The 18,512-nt window shown below is 36.8% G+C and overlaps 1 protein-coding gene across 1 annotated transcript in view; it reads left to right on the forward strand.

The window, feature by feature from the left end:
* Positions 1-854: 854 nt before the first annotated feature.
* MCF2 (MCF.2 cell line derived transforming sequence) overlaps positions 855-18,512 on the forward strand; it is a 62,229-nt gene continuing 44,571 nt past the window's right edge. The window contains 7 exon segments of the mRNA XM_033201560.1: positions 855-1,244; positions 11,536-11,655; positions 12,475-12,529; positions 12,532-12,590; positions 14,127-14,276; positions 17,198-17,335; positions 17,647-17,763. Coding sequence (XP_033057451.1) covers positions 1,194-1,244; positions 11,536-11,655; positions 12,475-12,529; positions 12,532-12,590; positions 14,127-14,276; positions 17,198-17,335; positions 17,647-17,763 — 690 coding nt within the window. The 5' untranslated portion in view covers positions 855-1,193.

The following is an 18,512-nucleotide window of genomic DNA, read 5'->3' on the forward strand; positions in this document are numbered from 1 at the left end:
CTGGGGAGTGATACTCCTCTTTCTGTATTCCCAGGGCTGCTTTCTCAGTGGAGAATTATGACCTATGCTCAGTAAAGAACTTGGATCTCAGGGTCCCTTTATTTTCATAACTGCCAAATTGATCATGCTGGGCAAGGGAGGGGTGCAGATGCTGACCACATGTAACTGGCTATAGGTTGTTTTAGATGTTTCTTTTGTAACATGTTAAATGTTTTTGCTTGTGGTATAGTTTCTATACTCATATTCAAGAGCACATTGATTACATCTCAACCATTAATAACTATTGTTTACTGTTTGAAATAAAGGTAAATATTGAATGCAAGCTAATTTCAAGTGCAAAAGTTGGCATTCAGAAAGGATTTCTAGTGAAGTGTGGCCAGGTATAATTGCCTGTGGTGTATTATTTCAAACAAGTGTCTGTGAAATAATCATACAATTCAATTTGAATACCTTTATTTGTAGATTTCAAAACAAATAAAAGCATTTAGGTTGTATTTCATCATTAATGAGAGGAGAATTTGTTTTAGTTATACATTTTGGGGAAAGGTTAATTTGGGAGAGAATCGTATCCATCTTAGAAAGTTTGCGTGTTCTATTCTTTCTAGATTATTATCAGGACAAAATTTTGCAAACTATATCCTTTTACAAGGCTTGAACCCAGAATATAATTTAATAACAGAATAAACAAAACAGAATTGAAATTCAAGTCACATACCAGGGTAGGATGAGAGTAAAAAGCAAGAGTTAATACTACCTTCACAAAGATTCTTAGCATTCCACCTTAAAAATCAAACTGCGCAGAGGAGAAAGCCAGTCCCATCAAGCCTGCTCCTAGGAAGAGAGCTGGGTTTTTTTCTCCTTCTTCCACTCTTAGGACATGCCTGATCTTCTTGAGCAGTCCAGCACAAGCTAATCCACAAGGGTCAATCAGGCTAAGTAATTGGAGGAATGTGTTAACTCTGAATTACAACGAGCAGAAGGGAAGGATCTGTCAGCTGACTAATCAGGGATAGTGCTTTTTTTTTTTTTTCTCCCCAGCGCTGCTGCCGCTGTGCTAATGGAAGCAGCTACGGCAGCTTTGTTTGATAGAGATTTTTGGCTGCCGTTTTTAAATACTACCCAAGAAGCAGCTCATATTTCATCAATGTTGCATTGACAGTTGGAAAAGAAGAGTGTAATTGTGTATAGGCGAAATGGCAGAAGCAAATCCCCCGAGAGGCAAGATGAGGTTCAGAAGGAATGCGGTAAGGGCTCTGTCTGCACTCCTGGAAAGCCTATTCCCAAGTTCAAGTGCTGGGATGCTGCAGCATGGTGCTATAGCACAAACTGCTGAGTGGGGTTTTTAAGGACAGATGGAGAGAAAGGAGACTTATATTTGCATGGATTGCATTGATGTGATTACTGTGATACTGACATAGGGTAATTTTCAGGCAATTGAGGGGGTAGAATATAATTTCAAAATCTAAATGTCATCAAGTTTATGAATGAGCACCTTAGTCATGTTATTCATTTAAGACTGTATGAATAATTTTGAATCATTGGACAGCATAGCTTTAAATCATGACTTAAAATAATATCTAACAAAAGGATTAATCCTTTCTTTCACCATGATCAAGTATACTGCTAAATACAGCCTTTCCTGGGTGTTACCGTGTAAGTGAAAAAATTTAAAATCTGTAATGATTTGAAATCCTTATTGTTTCAAGTATTTTCCAACCTTAAACTTCATAGGTACAAAATTGTCACCTGCTGACAACTTTTGTCTTTTAAGGAAAAAGACACTAACTCACTTTTCAATATAGACTAGAATTTGGAAATCTCTCCTCTCAGGTACATTTCATGCAGTCTTTTACCTAAATTTTCCCTTCATTCACTTATTCATATAGCAAATTCCCAGCAAATTTCTAATGTGATCTTTAGATGTATTTTGGAGAAATGTTGAAATAACACTAGCTAATTTAATAAAAAACCAATCATCAAAAAGGCTTTAAATGCCACTCTTTTTCTTTCAAAGATTAATATAATGTAATTGATATTATGGTTTAAAATATAAACTTGCTCACTAATAATATCGAGATAACACAACACACAAATAAGAAGGTAAAAATTGACCATAGGAAAAAAACGACAGTGTGAATTAAAATTATGATATGGAAAGTAAGACTTTTATTATTGTTGAATGATAGTGAACATCCATAGGTGTGTAAATGATTTATTTTCTAACAAAGCTCTTAGCACAGACTGCTATTTTAAAAACTATAGTTGGTTTTATTTTGACAAAATTATATCTTTGGCTCCATACATGTTTTTATATTATGGGAATATAGGTTCAGACTTTTAACAGATGATTTATGGTCCACAAGAATGTTTGTGTATGTACTTTGCAGTATTATAAGCAACTGATATTAGCACTTTTGTCATCAAAGGTAACTTAAGCTTTCAGAAAGTTTCTAATTTTATATATATATATATTCTCAGTGCTGGACTTAGTTTCAGGCCTATACACATGCATTAATATACACACAATAAATACAGCACGGGGTACTCGTTGACTAGACATATGTAGCACTGTGATATATACAGCATAAGTTACAAAGGTAAATATGGAACGGCTACTGGGCTGAAAGAACTCTCAGTCTAGTAGAAAGGGTAAGACATGTTCGTAAATGACTATTTTGAAAAGAAATTCTGACTGGTGGAGAAGGCCTTATACAGGAGATGGCATATGTTTGGGTGTTAAGTAAGAGCATAAGTAGCTGTTAACTTTCCTTGATTCTTTCCTATGTTTTTGTTTCTCATAAATGAATTAAGTGAGGCCTAGGAACAGATATGAGTGGGATTAATTGGATTAATTCTGAAGCCTAGAACTATAACATAAGACACATATGTTTTGCTTATATGGATAGGACTTGACCAGAGTAAAGAATTTGAATCTTAGCTAGTAAAAAAATGGTTTCACCTTGAAGGGTCTCTGGAATTGGACTGATCCTGGAGGCTATGGATAAGTAGCATCTAAAAGGATGGTCCAATGCCATTTGAAGTCCAAAAAAATGTTTGAACTAGTTACTTGGTAGAAATTTCAGTGACTGTAGCTGAGTGAGAGAGAGGGGAGGGGAAGAGATATATATGTGACAAAAAGGGCAAACCACAAGGAAGGGGTACTGTTTGGGCTGTCTTCCTGAGGTCACTTGACAAGTTGCTTGGCAACTCATACTGTCTGTACTTTTTAAGGTGGGGATATGGGAGGAAGAGTGTGGAAGTGGCTCATACTGTTGCCAACTATTCTCTATAGCTTGAGGTCATGAGATTTTTTCCCCAACATATTCTGCAGAGGTGGTTCAGACCTTATCAAAGTCAAGTGCCTGTCAACATTTGTCTGATAGTAGATAAGAATACTTTCCTTTCGGTGGACTGTATATGCAAAATTGTTTCCAGTAACTTGTTTCAAATGTTATTTGTTCCATTTTGGAAACATCAAGGTCAAATCATCCCTGAATGGCAAACAGCAAATCTGAGTGTGCATTCAGTCTATGAAGTGTTAAGTGTCTAGAAAGAGTTTGCCCTTAGGATCCAGACAGGCCGTACTACCGCTGCTTACCAACTGTGCTTCAGTTTGCTCCTCTGTAAAAAGGGAATAATATCTAGTTTACTACAATGTTATGAAGGCTAAATCATATATATATATTATATATATGAAGGCTTTTATATATATATATATATATATAGGCTTCATATATATATATGAAGGCTTTTAGTCAAGGGTCTCTCTTATTTGTTACTGCCTCTCTTTACCCTAATGATTAAAAAAGAAAAGTTATAGGAACATAAATTATTCTTATAGTAAGTAACCAAACTTTTATGTTTTATAAGGTACTTTAAACATTCTAGAAGTAATAACTAGAATAACTGAAAAGTGTGCATAGGGTGATGAATTGCCTCCCTTAGAGAGCACACACGAGAGTATTAAACAAGGTTAATTTCTAGACTTCGGTAGTGAAATGATGTATTTGGTTTATGCCTGCTCTTCTTGTTATTGTTGTTGTTACTGCTGTAAGATTATAGAACTAGGCAATCTGGCAGTACGTGTGAGTAAAAGGGAGTAAATCTGTTCTCTGGGAGGGAAAGATGAGAGGGAGCTTATTTTGTGCTGGTTACCTTGAAGAGCCAGTAAGAGCTGCTGCTGAGGGCTGGGGTGGGACCACGTACAGTGATTGGACACATGGCTCCGAGTTCTATATGATAGGCAGCTCGTTCACTTTTACTGAGATGTCTTTAAGCAGTCACATGCTGGAGCTCCAGAAAAATGTCTGCAAGAAGCTAAAACCAATGCTGTTTCCTCTCTCGTGCACGCTATTTTTTTAAAAAAGCAAAAACACATTGAAATAAAACAAGACTAACCTTTGCCCAAATCCTTTTGTCTTTTTGACAGGTTCTCAAAAATGATTTATACTTTCAAAATCTCAGGTTTGATTTGGGGAAAAAGAAATTGTGCTTTTTCATGTTTATATAACCATACAGATTAGAGGTTCTTAAAGCAGCATACCCAAGAATTTAGAAATATAATATTCCCAAGCCAAAATGGGAAAGTTCACTGGTCTTGAGCTATGTTTGCTGTGATATGTGCATCTGATACCCTATGCTGTTTGATTGTTCATTTAAATACTAGCTTTAAAATGGATTATCTTCAGACGTTTAGTTATTACAAATATTGGTATATAGAGAAAAAGTACTCTCTCTATATACCTATATGTGTATCCACATAGATACATACAAACTAATCTTACATTTATATGGCTTGTCAGGTTAAAACTGCTCAAGAGTGTTCTGTCCCCTCTAGATTCTCATAGCTAGCAATCACTGATAAGGACGTCTCCATATTATCTATATTGATCGATGTTCAGATCTATGAAGCTTTTTGGTTCAGAGGTTGCAAATTGTCAGTGCATAGATGTGTGTTGTTTAGACTATACAGCATTTTAACGAACTTTCCATTTGTTTTCAATCTTTAAACATCTGGGCTTTGCATGACAATCTGGTTTTCTGTCTTCTCTTGAGAAACCAAAGAGTTGGCAATGCTGGGCCCACCTTGCCACATGACAACATGTAGCTGGAACTGATTTATGAGTGAACTGACTTATGAGTGCCCTCTGCTTTTCATGTTCTCCAGTTCACCGCGGTTCCCACCACTTCCTGTTGCTCCTCATCATATAGGAAGAGTGTGAACTGCTATTTTCCACCTAATTTAGGCTGTTCGTTAATTAAGCCTACTTCACATTTACATTATCTACATAATACATGGTAGGCATTAAAGTTTGTCACCTTTGCTTTAGGTCTCAGGTTTAGATTCTCAACCAATCCAATTCTTGAATCATCCCTGCTATAACTTCTCCAAATGCCTCTTGTTGACTGAGTCTAGTTCTACAGGCAGGTGAATCGGGGTTTTAATTCTTCTACCTATGTGCTAGAAGGTCTTGAAAAATTGCCTGACCTCACAAAACCTCAATATATTAGTTCCCTATTGCTGCTGTAACAGATTACTACAAACTTAGTGGCTTAAAACAATGAAAATGTATCATTACGGTTCTGGAGGTCAGAAGTCCAAGATTACCCAATTGGGCTAAAAATCAAGGGTCAGCAGAGCTGTGTTCCTTCTGGAGTCTCTAGAGGAGAATCTGTTTCTTTGACTTTTCTAGCTTGCAGAGATTGTCCACATTCCTTGGTTTATACCCCTGCATCACTTTGACCTCTGCTATCACATCGTCTTCTCTGACTCTCCTGCCTCCCTCTTTTCCTAATGATTACATCGGTCCCACCATGATAATCTAGGATAATCTCCCCATATCAAGATCCTTAATAACATTTATAAAGTCTCTTTTACCATATAAGATAACATATTACTAGGTTCCAGGAATTAGGATGTAGACATCTTTGGGGATAATGGCACTCAGTTTCTACAGTTGTGAAATGAGGACAAAAATAGAACCTACTGCATGTAAATACTTAGCACAATGTCCTAATAGTGCTCTTTATGGGCATAATTCTAGTAGTGTGCATTGAATAAATAACATTTCCACCCTTGTCCAACTATCCAGTCTCCTTCCCCTACCTTAAAGCTTTGAGAGGTCCTGAATATATAATATACATAAATATATGTATTTTTTGCTAAAGAGAAGCTATGAAAAGTAGTCATAAATGTGAGGTCTGGATTCACTTTAAAAGTATGACAGTTTGGCAGGCACCTATTATGGTCTGGGTTAAGTGAATGGGAGTGGGATTAAAAATTCAGGTATGTCTTATTCACATATGGGCACAAGGGATAAAAACAATACACCTGGTCTGAACTATATGATTTAGTTTTCTAGAAAAATAACTGACAAATCAAATGAATTCTTTGAGTGCCACCTGATTGCTCCGATTGCTTAGTAGTTGTGTAGCTATTGCCTACAAGTTACTTAGTCTCCCAAATGGCTACTAAAATTGGGAGTAACTATTGGGTTAACAGAATCCATGTGCTCTAGGAAGAAATGCAAAAAAGATTATAAAATTGTACTATAACAAAAAATATCGTAAATGTAATTATGTAGTCAAATGAAGTTTTCATCCTTTGATGGTGCATTTTCTTTAAAAGCTCAAGTTTTTCTGGGCTTTTTGTGACAAATGAATTACTAAATATTTTGAAGGAATTAAGGAATGAGAATGTATGCTAAGATAATCAGAAGGTTTTACTAAGAATGAGCTGATTAGAATATAGAAGTATCTTTAGAAGCAATTTATATAGCTGTCAATGTTGGGATAAAACACTTTATTAAATAGAACAATAACAGGTTTAATAAACATCCAACATAAAATCCCTGGCTTATGAGCAGCTGAATATCCCTACCCCTGCTTAAAATCACTTCCCCACTCATCTTGCAGACAGTGATTTTCCTTTTCTCTCCTTTCTTTCTTCTTTGTTCCCTGCTATGTGATCAGCTGTCTCTGGACCTGGCTGCTGGTACAGTCTTGCTCTCCTAGGAATGGCAGAGTAGAGAGCAAGGCCTTACCTCAGGCAGAGAGTTGCTACATAGCTCTCTCTATTCCCATAGTATCCTCCCATCCCCTCCTCCCCCACACAGAATTTTGGAGATGGGTGAGTATCCCTGGCTTGAAGTCAGCTCCAGGTTCTTGTATCCAGAGAATTCCAGATACAAGAGAATATAAGATTAAGGGAAGTCAGAGAGAGAAAAATGAAACCAGATCAGCTTAGAATCCATGAAAGAATAAAAGTAATTTTGCTTTAAAGGTTGGTAAAAATAGGCTGCTTTCAATTTCATTTAAAAGTGAAAAAAATAAACAGGTTCAAGGCAGGTGAGTATAATAATATAATGGGAATTTACCCAGGTGAAGAAAAAGGAAAGGCTTAACTCCCAAAATCAAGGGGGTGAAAATAAAATCTGTGCTTTCCACTTAAAAATAGGCCCAACGTTCCCACAAGTCCCTGTCAGATTCTTCCCTTAAGCAAGCCTTTATCCATGTCCCTAAAGTTTTCTACCCAAACCTGCTTGTCCTGAGGTCCAAGAATCCAAGGCAAAATTTTAAATCTATCTTATTAATATTTTAGAGTTTAAAAAGTGCATTTTCATATCCTTTGCCTACTTTTTAATGGGGTTGTTTTTCTCTTGTAAATTTAAGTTCCTTAAATACTGCATGCTCTCACTAATAAGTAGGAGCTAAATAAGAACTTAAGAACACAAAGGGCCGGGCGCGGTGGCTCAAGCCTGTAATCCCAGCACTTTGGGAGGCCGAGACGGGCGGATCACGAGGTCAGGAGATCGAGACCATCCTGGCTAACACGGTGAAACCCCGTCTCTACTAAAAAAATACAAAAAAATTAGCCGGGCGAGGTGGCGGGCGCCTGTAGTCCCAGCTGCTCGGGAGGCTGAGACAGGAGAATGGCGTAAACCCGGGCGACGGAGCTTGCAGTGAGCTGAGATCCGGCCACAGCACTCCAGCCTGGGCGGCAGAGCGAGACTCCGTCTCAAAAAAAAAAAAAAAAAAAAAAAAAAACACAAAGAAGGAAACAACAGACACTGGGGTCTGCTTGAGGGTGGAGTTGGCAGGAGGGAGAGGAGCAGAAAAGATCACTATTGGGTACTGAGCTTAATACTTACGTGAAGTAATAATATGTACAACAACCCCCGTGACACGTGTTTATGTAACCTTTGCATGTACCCCCAAACCTAAAATAAAAATTTAAAAAGTGCCTTTATATTCATTATTCTTTTAATCCCTGTAATAACTGGAAAATCCTTTTTTTTTTTTTTGGCAGAGTCTCACCCTGTTGCCCAGGCTGGAGTGCAGTGGCATAATCTCAGATCACTGCAGCCTCCACCTCCCGGGTTCAAGTGATTCTCGTGCTTCAGCCTCCCCAGTAGCAGGGACCACAGGCGTGTGCCACCATATCTAGCTATTTTTTTGCATTTTTAGTAGAGACAGGTTTTCACCATATTGGCCAGGCTGGTCTCGAACTCCTGGCCTCAATTGATCTTCCCACCTCAGCCTCCCAAAGTGCTGGGATTACAGGTGTGAGCCACCGTGCCCAGCTGGAAAATACATATTATACTTAACATAAAATAAAATATACATTATGTACATAATAGAAGGTAGGATATACATTACCGTTGTAACTCTCTGCTTCTCTCTCTGTTTCTGTATACATGTTAATTTTATTCTTGTCAATGTTTCTCCAGCAGCAGGGCTCTTGGCGATCTGCTGCTTTTAAATGGCATCCTCAATGTTTCCTTCACTCAATATTAGTTTGAAAATTCTAGGGCAGGACTTTTTTGGCCCTGCTTGCATCAAATGTTCTGCTTATCTTTTTTCTTTCTCTTTTTTAAAGAGATGAGGTCTTGCTCTGTCACCCATGCTGCAGTGCAGTAGCACCATCATGGCTCACTGCAGGCTCAACTTCCTGGACACAAGCGATCCTCCCCCCTCAGCCTCCTGAGTAACTGGAACCGTAGGTGCATGCCACCATGACTGGATAATTTTTAACTTTTTGTAGAGATGGGGCCTCACTATGTTATCCAGGCTGTTCTGAAACTCCTGGCCTCAAGTGATCCTCCATCCTTAGTCTCCTAAATTGTTGGGATTACAGGCATGAATCACCATGTCTGGCCCTAATCATACTTCTAATCACCACTAATCATTGTGTGTTGGAAGGGCAGGGCCATGTAGGAAAATAAGAGTTCTCATTTGGAACCAATGTGTAGAATAATAGAAGGGGGAATAGTTTCTCGGATGAAGGGAGAGAGTAACAGTCATGGCCTCCTGGGGGAATTATGAGTTGGACAACCATCCCAATGTATGTATATTGATAGTCATTATTTAATTCATTGATTTAATTTTATGCTCTTTTAATTTACTTATTTGTGCATATCACACTCATTTCTCTTTCATTTACTCTAGTTCTCATTGCCACTTAACATTTTATGTTTTATCGCCATCTCAAATTGAATTAGGAAAATCCCCAGTTTTGAGCATCATTTCCCAAAGAGTCTATGTTTTATACCCTGGTGAAAGTTACTTTTTTCTTTTATTTTAAAATAGACTTTATTTTTTCACAGCAGTTTTAAGTTCACAACAAAATGGAACAGGAAGTACAGAGAGTTCCCATAAACTCCTTGCCCCACAGTATCTTATTCTTAGTTTATAGTTTTGTTTAATTACTAGTATTGCAATATGCCTGAAATATAATTGCAGTTGGAACATTTTTCATATATTTTGCTCTATTATGCTCTAATCTGCTGTCTTGAGGCTGATGACGCCTGATTCTGCACTCCTAGCCTAGACTTCTTTCCCTTCTTACTTGTACAAACAGCTGTCCAAAGGATATCATCTGGATGTCCTGCTGACCCTTCCAACCTAACATGTATATGAATGGAGATCAGAATCTTGTTCCCCTTCTTAAAACCTGTTTCTCTTGTGTTTCCCATCTCAATGAAGGTTGTACCATTCAACCAGTTACTCAAGCCCCAAATCTGGAGTTTGATCCTCCTAGTACCTCGTTTCTCAGCAAGTACATCAAGTGGTTATGTCTTGCTGATTGCACCTCCTAAATTCTACCCTTATTCCTGGTATCATTACTTTAGTTCAGAAAGTCATCATTCCTGGCTTGGATTACTGTACCAGCCTCCTAGCTCATCTGTCTGCTTCTACTCTTGTTCAAATCCAGTTCTTCCCAAAGCCAAAGTGATCCTTCTAAAATGCAAATTTGACCCTGTTGTTCTGATGCTCAAAACCTCTTAGAGACTCCCATTACTTCCAGGAAAAAAACCCATCATCCTTTCTGATGCAGTTCTGGCCCATTTTCCCAACACCATCTCCCATTGTCCCCCAGCATCATTTCATCTAGCTCTCTTGACTAGGGCCTTTTCAGGAGGTGGAGTAGTTTAGTGATTAAGAGCACAGACTTAGGGGCAAATCAAGGCTTTGCCAGCTGGGGCAAGGTACACTTAAACTCTCTGAGTCTCACTTTCTTTATTTGTAAAAGTGAGTAACCTAACTCCTTCATAGAATTATTATGAAAAGAATGTATGATAGTATTGGCAAAATGCTTTGCACAGAGTAAGCATTTAGTACACAGTAATTTATTATTAAAATTGGGCTATGTTACTCCATTTTCCACTTATTTTGCAATGTGTCCTCCTTCTTTGTCTTTTGAATTCTTTAGTGTAGCAATTATTTCTGACTGCATACTATGTGCCAGTAAGTTCTAGAAGCTGGGGAAACATTGGTGAACTGGAACGACATTCTGATCTAGTTAATTCCTCGTTATGCTTCGGGATCTTTTTGACCTTCCTATGTCTTGGAGAGTTTGTGCTATCATTTCCCCTTGTATATTATTCTAATTCCTTTGATTACTTATCAACTTATCGTGTTAAAGAGTTGCTGATTATTAATGGACTCTGTAGTTGAACTGTTGGGTAGAGATTGTATTTGCTTAATTTGTGAACATTCAATGCCTAACATAGCTTGATAATCATTCATTTAAATACATGAAGTAGACACATAGAAGATGTTCAGTGAATATTGATTAGATTAAAATAAAAATATAATCCCATAATAAAGTTTTCTTTCATTGTTTAGTGTAAATACACAGACAAAAATCCTTTGGCTTTTAGGGTTATCCTAGGAAACTGCCACCTAATTTTATTTGTTCTTATAAGAAATAAGTGCAATTTGAGTTGAAATAACTAACTCTAAAATAAAGGTTTAGAGTCTATTTCTTCATAACGTGGGGTCTACTTCTATAGTGTGAGAAAATTCCTTACCAGAAGTGTTGCCAAGATCTGACCTGAAGCCTGACATTATTTTTCTTTCTATTTGCATGTTTTTAGATTTTATCAATATCATTTTGTAAAGTGTTGGCCTTTTACTGGCTTTTATGAATTTAAAGTTTGTTTCTTTCAATTACATATTTTCTGATATGTGCTCAGTTGAGTGTGTGTCGACAATTTTTTTTTTTTCAATTTCTTTTGTTTTTTCTTTCTACAGGCTTCCTTCCCTGGGAACTTGCACTTGGTTTTGGTTTTACGTCCTACCAGCTTTCTTCAACGAACGTTCACAGACATTGGATTTCGGTTTAGTCAGGAGGATTTTATGCTTAAATTACCAGTAAGAGTATATTATTGAAATGTTTTGTTCCTCTAATTCTTATGAAGACTTGCACCATAATGTTTATATTTTACATGTGCCCATGTAGCATTTAAAAGAAAAAATTAAAATTTCTCTTTTAAAAGTATACATTTGAAATGCCCAAAAGTCTTTCACTTCTACCATTTAAAAAAGAAATTGATTCATCAATTTATAACAAGCAATTACTTTTGCAAAAAATATATGTCATATGTTATACGTGTGTATATATGTATGTGTGCATGTGTGTATATGTATGTGTGTGTATGTGTATATCAGCAGGAAATTTTATTTTTTAGTAAAATTGAGTGTATGTTTTATGTATTTGAACTCCCGTGAACTTACATCCTGAGCTAGTCCAGAGTACCATGACTTTTTAAAAATATTTTTGTATGTTTTTAAGGTTAAGAATAGGTGCTCATAAATTTTGATACTTTTGAAAAGGTCAACCCCTCCTGATAAATTATAAGTTACTACATAAAGTCATTTTCTTTGTTGTGAGCATAGCATTCTTTTAGAAGCTGGATCATTAATAGTGCAAACTTGTAGATGGAGGAAAATTAGGCATTTTGGTTTCTGTAGAGATTGATTTTGCTTTACAGAAAATGTTTTGTAAATAAAAATTGTTATTATCTGAAGAAGATAGTGCATACATGTATGGGGGCATGTACAGGAGAGAACTGTTAAAACCATGTATCAGAGGTAACTTCCTGCTAAATGTATGCTAAAGTTCATTTTACAGTTTAATGGAGGGATGGCATGAAGGGCAGTTAACAGTATCTTTCTTGCTTATTTATATAGGTTGTTATGCTGAGCTCAGTTAGTGATTTGCTGACATACATTGATGACAAGCAATTAACCCTGAGTTAGGCGGCACCTTGCAGTACTGCCACAGTGAATGGATCATCTTCAGAAATGTATGTTGTCTTTGCCCTTACTGCAGAGCCTATAGTTCTTCATGTTAGCCTTTAAATCTAGTTCTAGAATTCTTTCCTATTTGAAACAAAAAAAAACAAACCAGATTTCTGGGGTCCTCACTTTTCACATACGTATAAATTCAACATCTTGATTTTCTTCCATAGGAAATATCTAGAAATGATGAGCAGTCACTGAGGATGGCAATGGAAGGAGAATCCTAGGGAATAAGGAGATCATACTCTCCCCATTCCCTCCTGTGCTATGTAGTAACTTGAAGAAACGAAGGGTTGGATTCAAATCCTGACCCTGCTGATTTTTAGTTATATGACCTTGGGCAATATACATAACCTCTCTGAGTCTTAGTTTTCCTAACTGTAAAATGGGACTAATAATACCTTACCTCATAGGGATCTTAAAAAGACTAAATGAGATAGCAAAAGTAAAGTGTTTTACACAGTGCCTAGCATATGGCAAATTGTCAATAAATACAAGTAGTAGTATTAATCTCATTGTCCTAGTGATGCTTCTGAGGCGTTTTAGATTTGTAGCAAAGAGTGTACTTCTGTTTTAGAAATTTACAAATAGCCAAGCTCCCCGCACCTCCCAAGTATGTCTGTGGTATATAAGTATCTTGACTTCTAATCCCAGAGACAGGGGAACCCTGCTGAAGAAATTAATGATGTCCCATTAAATTAGGATTCCATTTTCCTCATACTTCTTTTTCACTCAACATTTCATTCATTAATTCATTTAACAACGCATTCATTCAACAATTCATTCATTCACATGAAGATGTATTGCCAAAATTAGCAGTGCCTAGCCTTTAATAACCTGTAATGCTATAAATAAACAAGCAACTATTTTGAGATGCATGGTTAACAGATGGTCATATGGTCTCTACATTTTGCCCTTCTTTCTCAGAGTAACTGATTTTAGAAACAAAATAAACAACAAAACCTTACTTACCATTTTATGGCAACAAAGGCTTTGGGACCGCCATTCCAAATATCCTATAGTGCTTGAAATGGGTTGTTGTGACTAGTTTTTTCCCCCATTTCCTTCAATTGTCACCTTGTTTGGAATGCTAATGCTTATTCACAAATGATAATAAACAAATACAAAGTGACTTTACTGTTCTCATCTCTCTTCAGAAGTAAAGTTATTATAGGGCAATTTTGCCAATTGGAGAGTTTATAGAATAAGGAAAACACTGTAATTTTCAAGAAAATAAAACAAATTACTCAATACATGGCATCTTTAAGAAATAGTTTTCATCAGTGTCTAAGAAATAAGTCTAGAAATTTGGAAAAAATATATTCAGGAAGACTCTTAAACTTCCTTCAGTTTCTTAGAGTCTTAGAAGAAGAGTTACAGTTGATTGCCAAGAGCAATGCCATATTTCTCTAGCAGAGGAGAGTTCATGGTATATGTATTTGCTGTTACACCCCCAATAAAAACAAATACAATGACCGCTCTAGTTTTTTATATGCTCACAGAGTTACCATATAATTAAAGTAATCACCGGCTCTTTGCAGGCTATAGAAAATTTTGCCCTCACAGTGAAAGAAATGGCTCAGATGTTACAGTCCTTTGGAACTGAACTGGCTGAGACAGAACTACCAGATGATATTCCCTCAATAGAAGAAATTTTGGCAATTCGTGCAGAAAGGTATCATCTATTGAAGGTATGTCTGATAGAGTTAACAAACAAAAGATTTCCATGGTCTTCCTTTTTCTAGAGAGGTGTTTATTATCTCCATTTTACACTGGCTGTTGCATAAAGGGAGATAAAAGACATTTATATAATATATTTTAAAACTATAAAAATATACTTTATAAAAGACTGTCCTGGATATGTTGGACCTAAGTGTCCCCTCTGTAAATGGTGTATTAATTTGAGAAGTTATTTAAAAATATCTTATAAATGCTGCAGAAAAAGAAATATAGTCTTTTGTTTTGTTTTACTATGTGCAGTCATGCACTGCATAAGGTTGTTTTGATCAGTGATGAACTGCATATGACAGGAGTCCCATAAGATTATACCATGTTTTTACTGTACCTTTTCTATGTTTAGATACACAAATGTATACCATTGTGTTACAACTGCCTACAGTATGCCTACAACTGTCTACAGTATATAGTACAGTAACATGCTGTACAGGTTTGTAGCTTAGGAGCAATAGGCTATACCCTGTAGCCTAGGTGTCTACTAGGCTATCCATCTAGGTCTGTGTAAACGCAGTCTGTGATGTTCACAAAATGATGAAATCACCTAACAATGCATTTCTCGGAACATATCCCCAACATTAAGTGATGTATGACTGTATTTTTTATTTTTGATGAGGAGTCAGGAAGCCGAGTTTCTTGTCCCATCTCTGCTGTGAGCTAGCATTGTGACCAAGGCTAACATTGCTCAATTGATTCTAAGTTCTCTTCTCTGCAGAATACTAGGTCTTGATGTTTCCTACAGTAGACCAAGGGTTGCAAATTGGTTGTGCTCTCCTACCCAGGTCTTTGTGGAGTGCTGCTTTGTGAAGGATTTTGAAGTGCAATTCAGATAATCAGCAAGTATTTTTTGGATCTACTTTCTTCAGAAAATTTAAGAATAATTTGAACAAGCACTGGGCATTCATATAACTCGTCTCTTTCATCTGATAATAGACATGCTGTGTGCATTAGAAGATTAAAGCTGTATATAGAGATATGTGTTTAAATTAAAAGATAAACTGAATTTTTTTTCAACTTTTATTTTAGATCCAGAGGGTACATGTGCAGGTTTGTTACATGGATAAATTGTGGGATGCTGAGGTTTGGTGTATGAATGATCCTGTCGCCCAGGTAGTGAGCATAGTACCAGATAGGTAGTTTTTCAACACTCTCCCTCCTCCCACCCTCCTTCCTCTAGTAGTCCCCACTGTCTATTGTTCCCATCTTTATGTCCATGTGTACCTAATGTTTAGCTCCCATTTGTGAGAACATGCAGTATTTGGTTTCCTGTTCCTGCATTAATTTGCTTAGAATAATGACCTACAGCTGCATCCATGTTGCTGCAAAGGACATGATCTCATTCTTTTTTATGACTGTATAGTATTCCATGGTGTATACGTACCACATTTTCTTTATACAGTCCACCATTGATGGGCACCTAGGTTGATTCCATGTTTCTGCTGTTGTGAATAGTGCTGCAATGACATATGAGGGCATGTGTCTTTTGGTAGAACAATTTGTTTTCCTTTGGGTATAAACCCAGTAATGGGAATGCTGGGTTGAATGGTATTCTGTTTTAAGCTCTTTGAGAAATCTCCAGACTGCTTTCCACAGTGATGGAACTAGTTTACATCTTCAACAAGTATGTGTCAGTGTTCCCTTTTCTCTGTAGCCTCGCCGTATCTGTTATTTTTTGTCTTTTTAATAATAGCCATTTTGACTGGTGTGAGATGGTATCTCGTTGTGGTTTGATTTGCAAGAAACTGACCTTTTGAATCACAGTCTACAAACAAAACTCTGTCCAAGGAAAGAAGCTCTGTTCTTCATGAACTGCATGTTGTTGGGCAATTTGCTTACCTTTTCTGAGTTGCAGTTTCTATATCTTTACAATGAGGTTGATGATGCATCATACCTCGTAGGATTGTTGTGGAGATGAAATGAGGCAAAGAAAGTGATGTATGTATAACAATGTTGGTGCCTTGTTGGTACTTCATAAATATTGGCTTTTAATTTTGATGTTATTACCCATATTGGTGATGGTGTCATGGAATCTGTTCTCAGAATAAATGTACACCAAAACTTTTGCTTACAATTTCAAGGGACTCTTGCACCACCTGAAAGAAATCTTAAACCACTCTTGGATGTCTGAGAAAGGTCTATATTGTTACACCACCCACTGAGTTTAAGCCCTTCTGAATAGAGGCATATACTTATTGATGAATTAATTAAACCTAAATGTGAAGTGAAATAAGACTTAAGGCAGGGAGTGATTGGTAACAATTAAAGATTAGTAGCAAAGACATTTAACTGTATCTGAGTATGCATTAAGTATTATTTGCAATTGTATGCTTTCTACTGTGGTGGTTTTTATTGTTCTACTACTGCTTTATTTGAGCTCATTAAAAGTGTTAGCAGAACAGTGGCAGGTGCAGTGGTACATATCTGTTGTCCCAGCTACACGGGAACCTGAGGCAGGAGAATTGCTTGAGTCCAGGAGTTTGGGTCCAGCCTGGGCAACATAGCAAGACCCCATCTCTAAAAAAGTAAATAAAAATAAATAAAATATTAGCAGAATAGGATGGACTGGATTGGAACTTTCTACCACTTAGAGAAGGAGGCTACAAATAGAGCACATGGTACTTCTGCCCATGAGGATCTTATAAAAACATTAATTGCAACATCCATCTCTAAGGCAAGGGGTTCTTGGATCTTCATAGCTTCTAGATTTTGTGGCACTGAGATTTTGAAATTTTGTGAATTTTCAGAGAGCTATGAAAGCAAAGGCCATTCTAGAATTAACTGTTTCTAGTCTTCAGGCCATAGTTGTATGCTTCCTTCCCATCACATCATTCAGGTTAGATTACTAATTAGCTGATACTCCTTTTGTGTCTTTGGACAGAATGATATTACAGCTGTAACCAAAGAAGGAAAAGTTCTGCTAACAAATCTGGAAGTGCCTGACACTGAAGGAGCTGTCAGTTCAAGACTAGAATGTCATCAGCAAATAAGTGGTGACTGGCAAACTATTAATAAGTGAGTACTCTCTTTTTGGTTTAGAGTTACTTATTTTATATTTTTGAAAGACAATTACACATTTTTGCTGCAATATGTTAAGTGTTAAAATATTCCTGGACCTCTGGAAATCTGAGAACTTATTTCTAGGTTGTCCTACAGAGATGATTTTGCTTGTAGAAGAGATTCTGTGGACATTGGTTGTCTCTACAGGTAGAACCAAGTGTCATGGGCTATGACTTTGCCTATAATTCTTAATGTCCAGACTGTGCTTATCTACGTATTTACAAAACAGATAGTTGCATTTAGGAATTTATTTGAGTTTTCTTTGTTAAGGTTGCTGACTCAGTACATGATATGGAAACAGCTTTTGATGGATTTTGGGAAAAACATCAATTAAAAATGGAGCAGTATCTGCAACTATGGAAGTTTGAGCAGGATTTTCAACAGTCAGTTAAAACATTTCTTTGTACACCTTTTTTCATTACACCAGAGGTTTTACTCCTTAATCATGAGAAGTCCTGTCTTGCAAGATGCCCATTTATACCTACAAAGAAAAAAAAAGGAGGCAAATGTAAATGAACCTTGGCTTAGACTGAAGAAAATCTCTACTAAAATTCTGAGACTTCTACTTTTTCAGCTTACTCACTTCCTTTGAGAAAGTATCAAACTGCCAATATATATGACAGGGACAAAGTTACTCTCTACTTTTAGGTTTGTTTTTCAAATTTATCTTAGATCTAAAGGGTGTTCAAGGTTATGAGGTGGCTTTCCAAAGGAATAATAGCAGCTTCCTTCTTGGTTTTTAAATCCCATGTACCTATGCTGACCATATTTAATATGACCTAACAAGCTTTTATTTCTGATCCAGGAGTTTATTCCTATGAAAAGCCTGAGAGATGAAATTAAATAAGTTTATAAATAATTAAAAATATATTCCAATTGGACCCTCCTGGAAAATCCATCGTATATGGTCAAGATGCATAGATTTAGTTTCTTTTCCTTTTTCGGTCATGTTCAATCTTCTCACAGTCTCTCTCATAGTATATACTTCACCAGAGGATCCAAGGAAAACTCACTGCTTCTCTCTTGCATGTGCCCAACTTGTTTTCTGTCCATGAATGGCTTACTTGCTTTGTATTTCACTTACTCATCAGAGTTAGGTTTGGGAGGAGCACTGCACTCTGGACACAGGGCTCAGT

The sequence above is a fragment of the Trachypithecus francoisi genome, unplaced genomic scaffold (assembly GCF_009764315.1).
Source record: "Trachypithecus francoisi isolate TF-2019V2 unplaced genomic scaffold, Tfra_2.0 Lachesis_group6, whole genome shotgun sequence".
NCBI lineage: Eukaryota > Metazoa > Chordata > Mammalia > Primates > Cercopithecidae > Trachypithecus > Trachypithecus francoisi.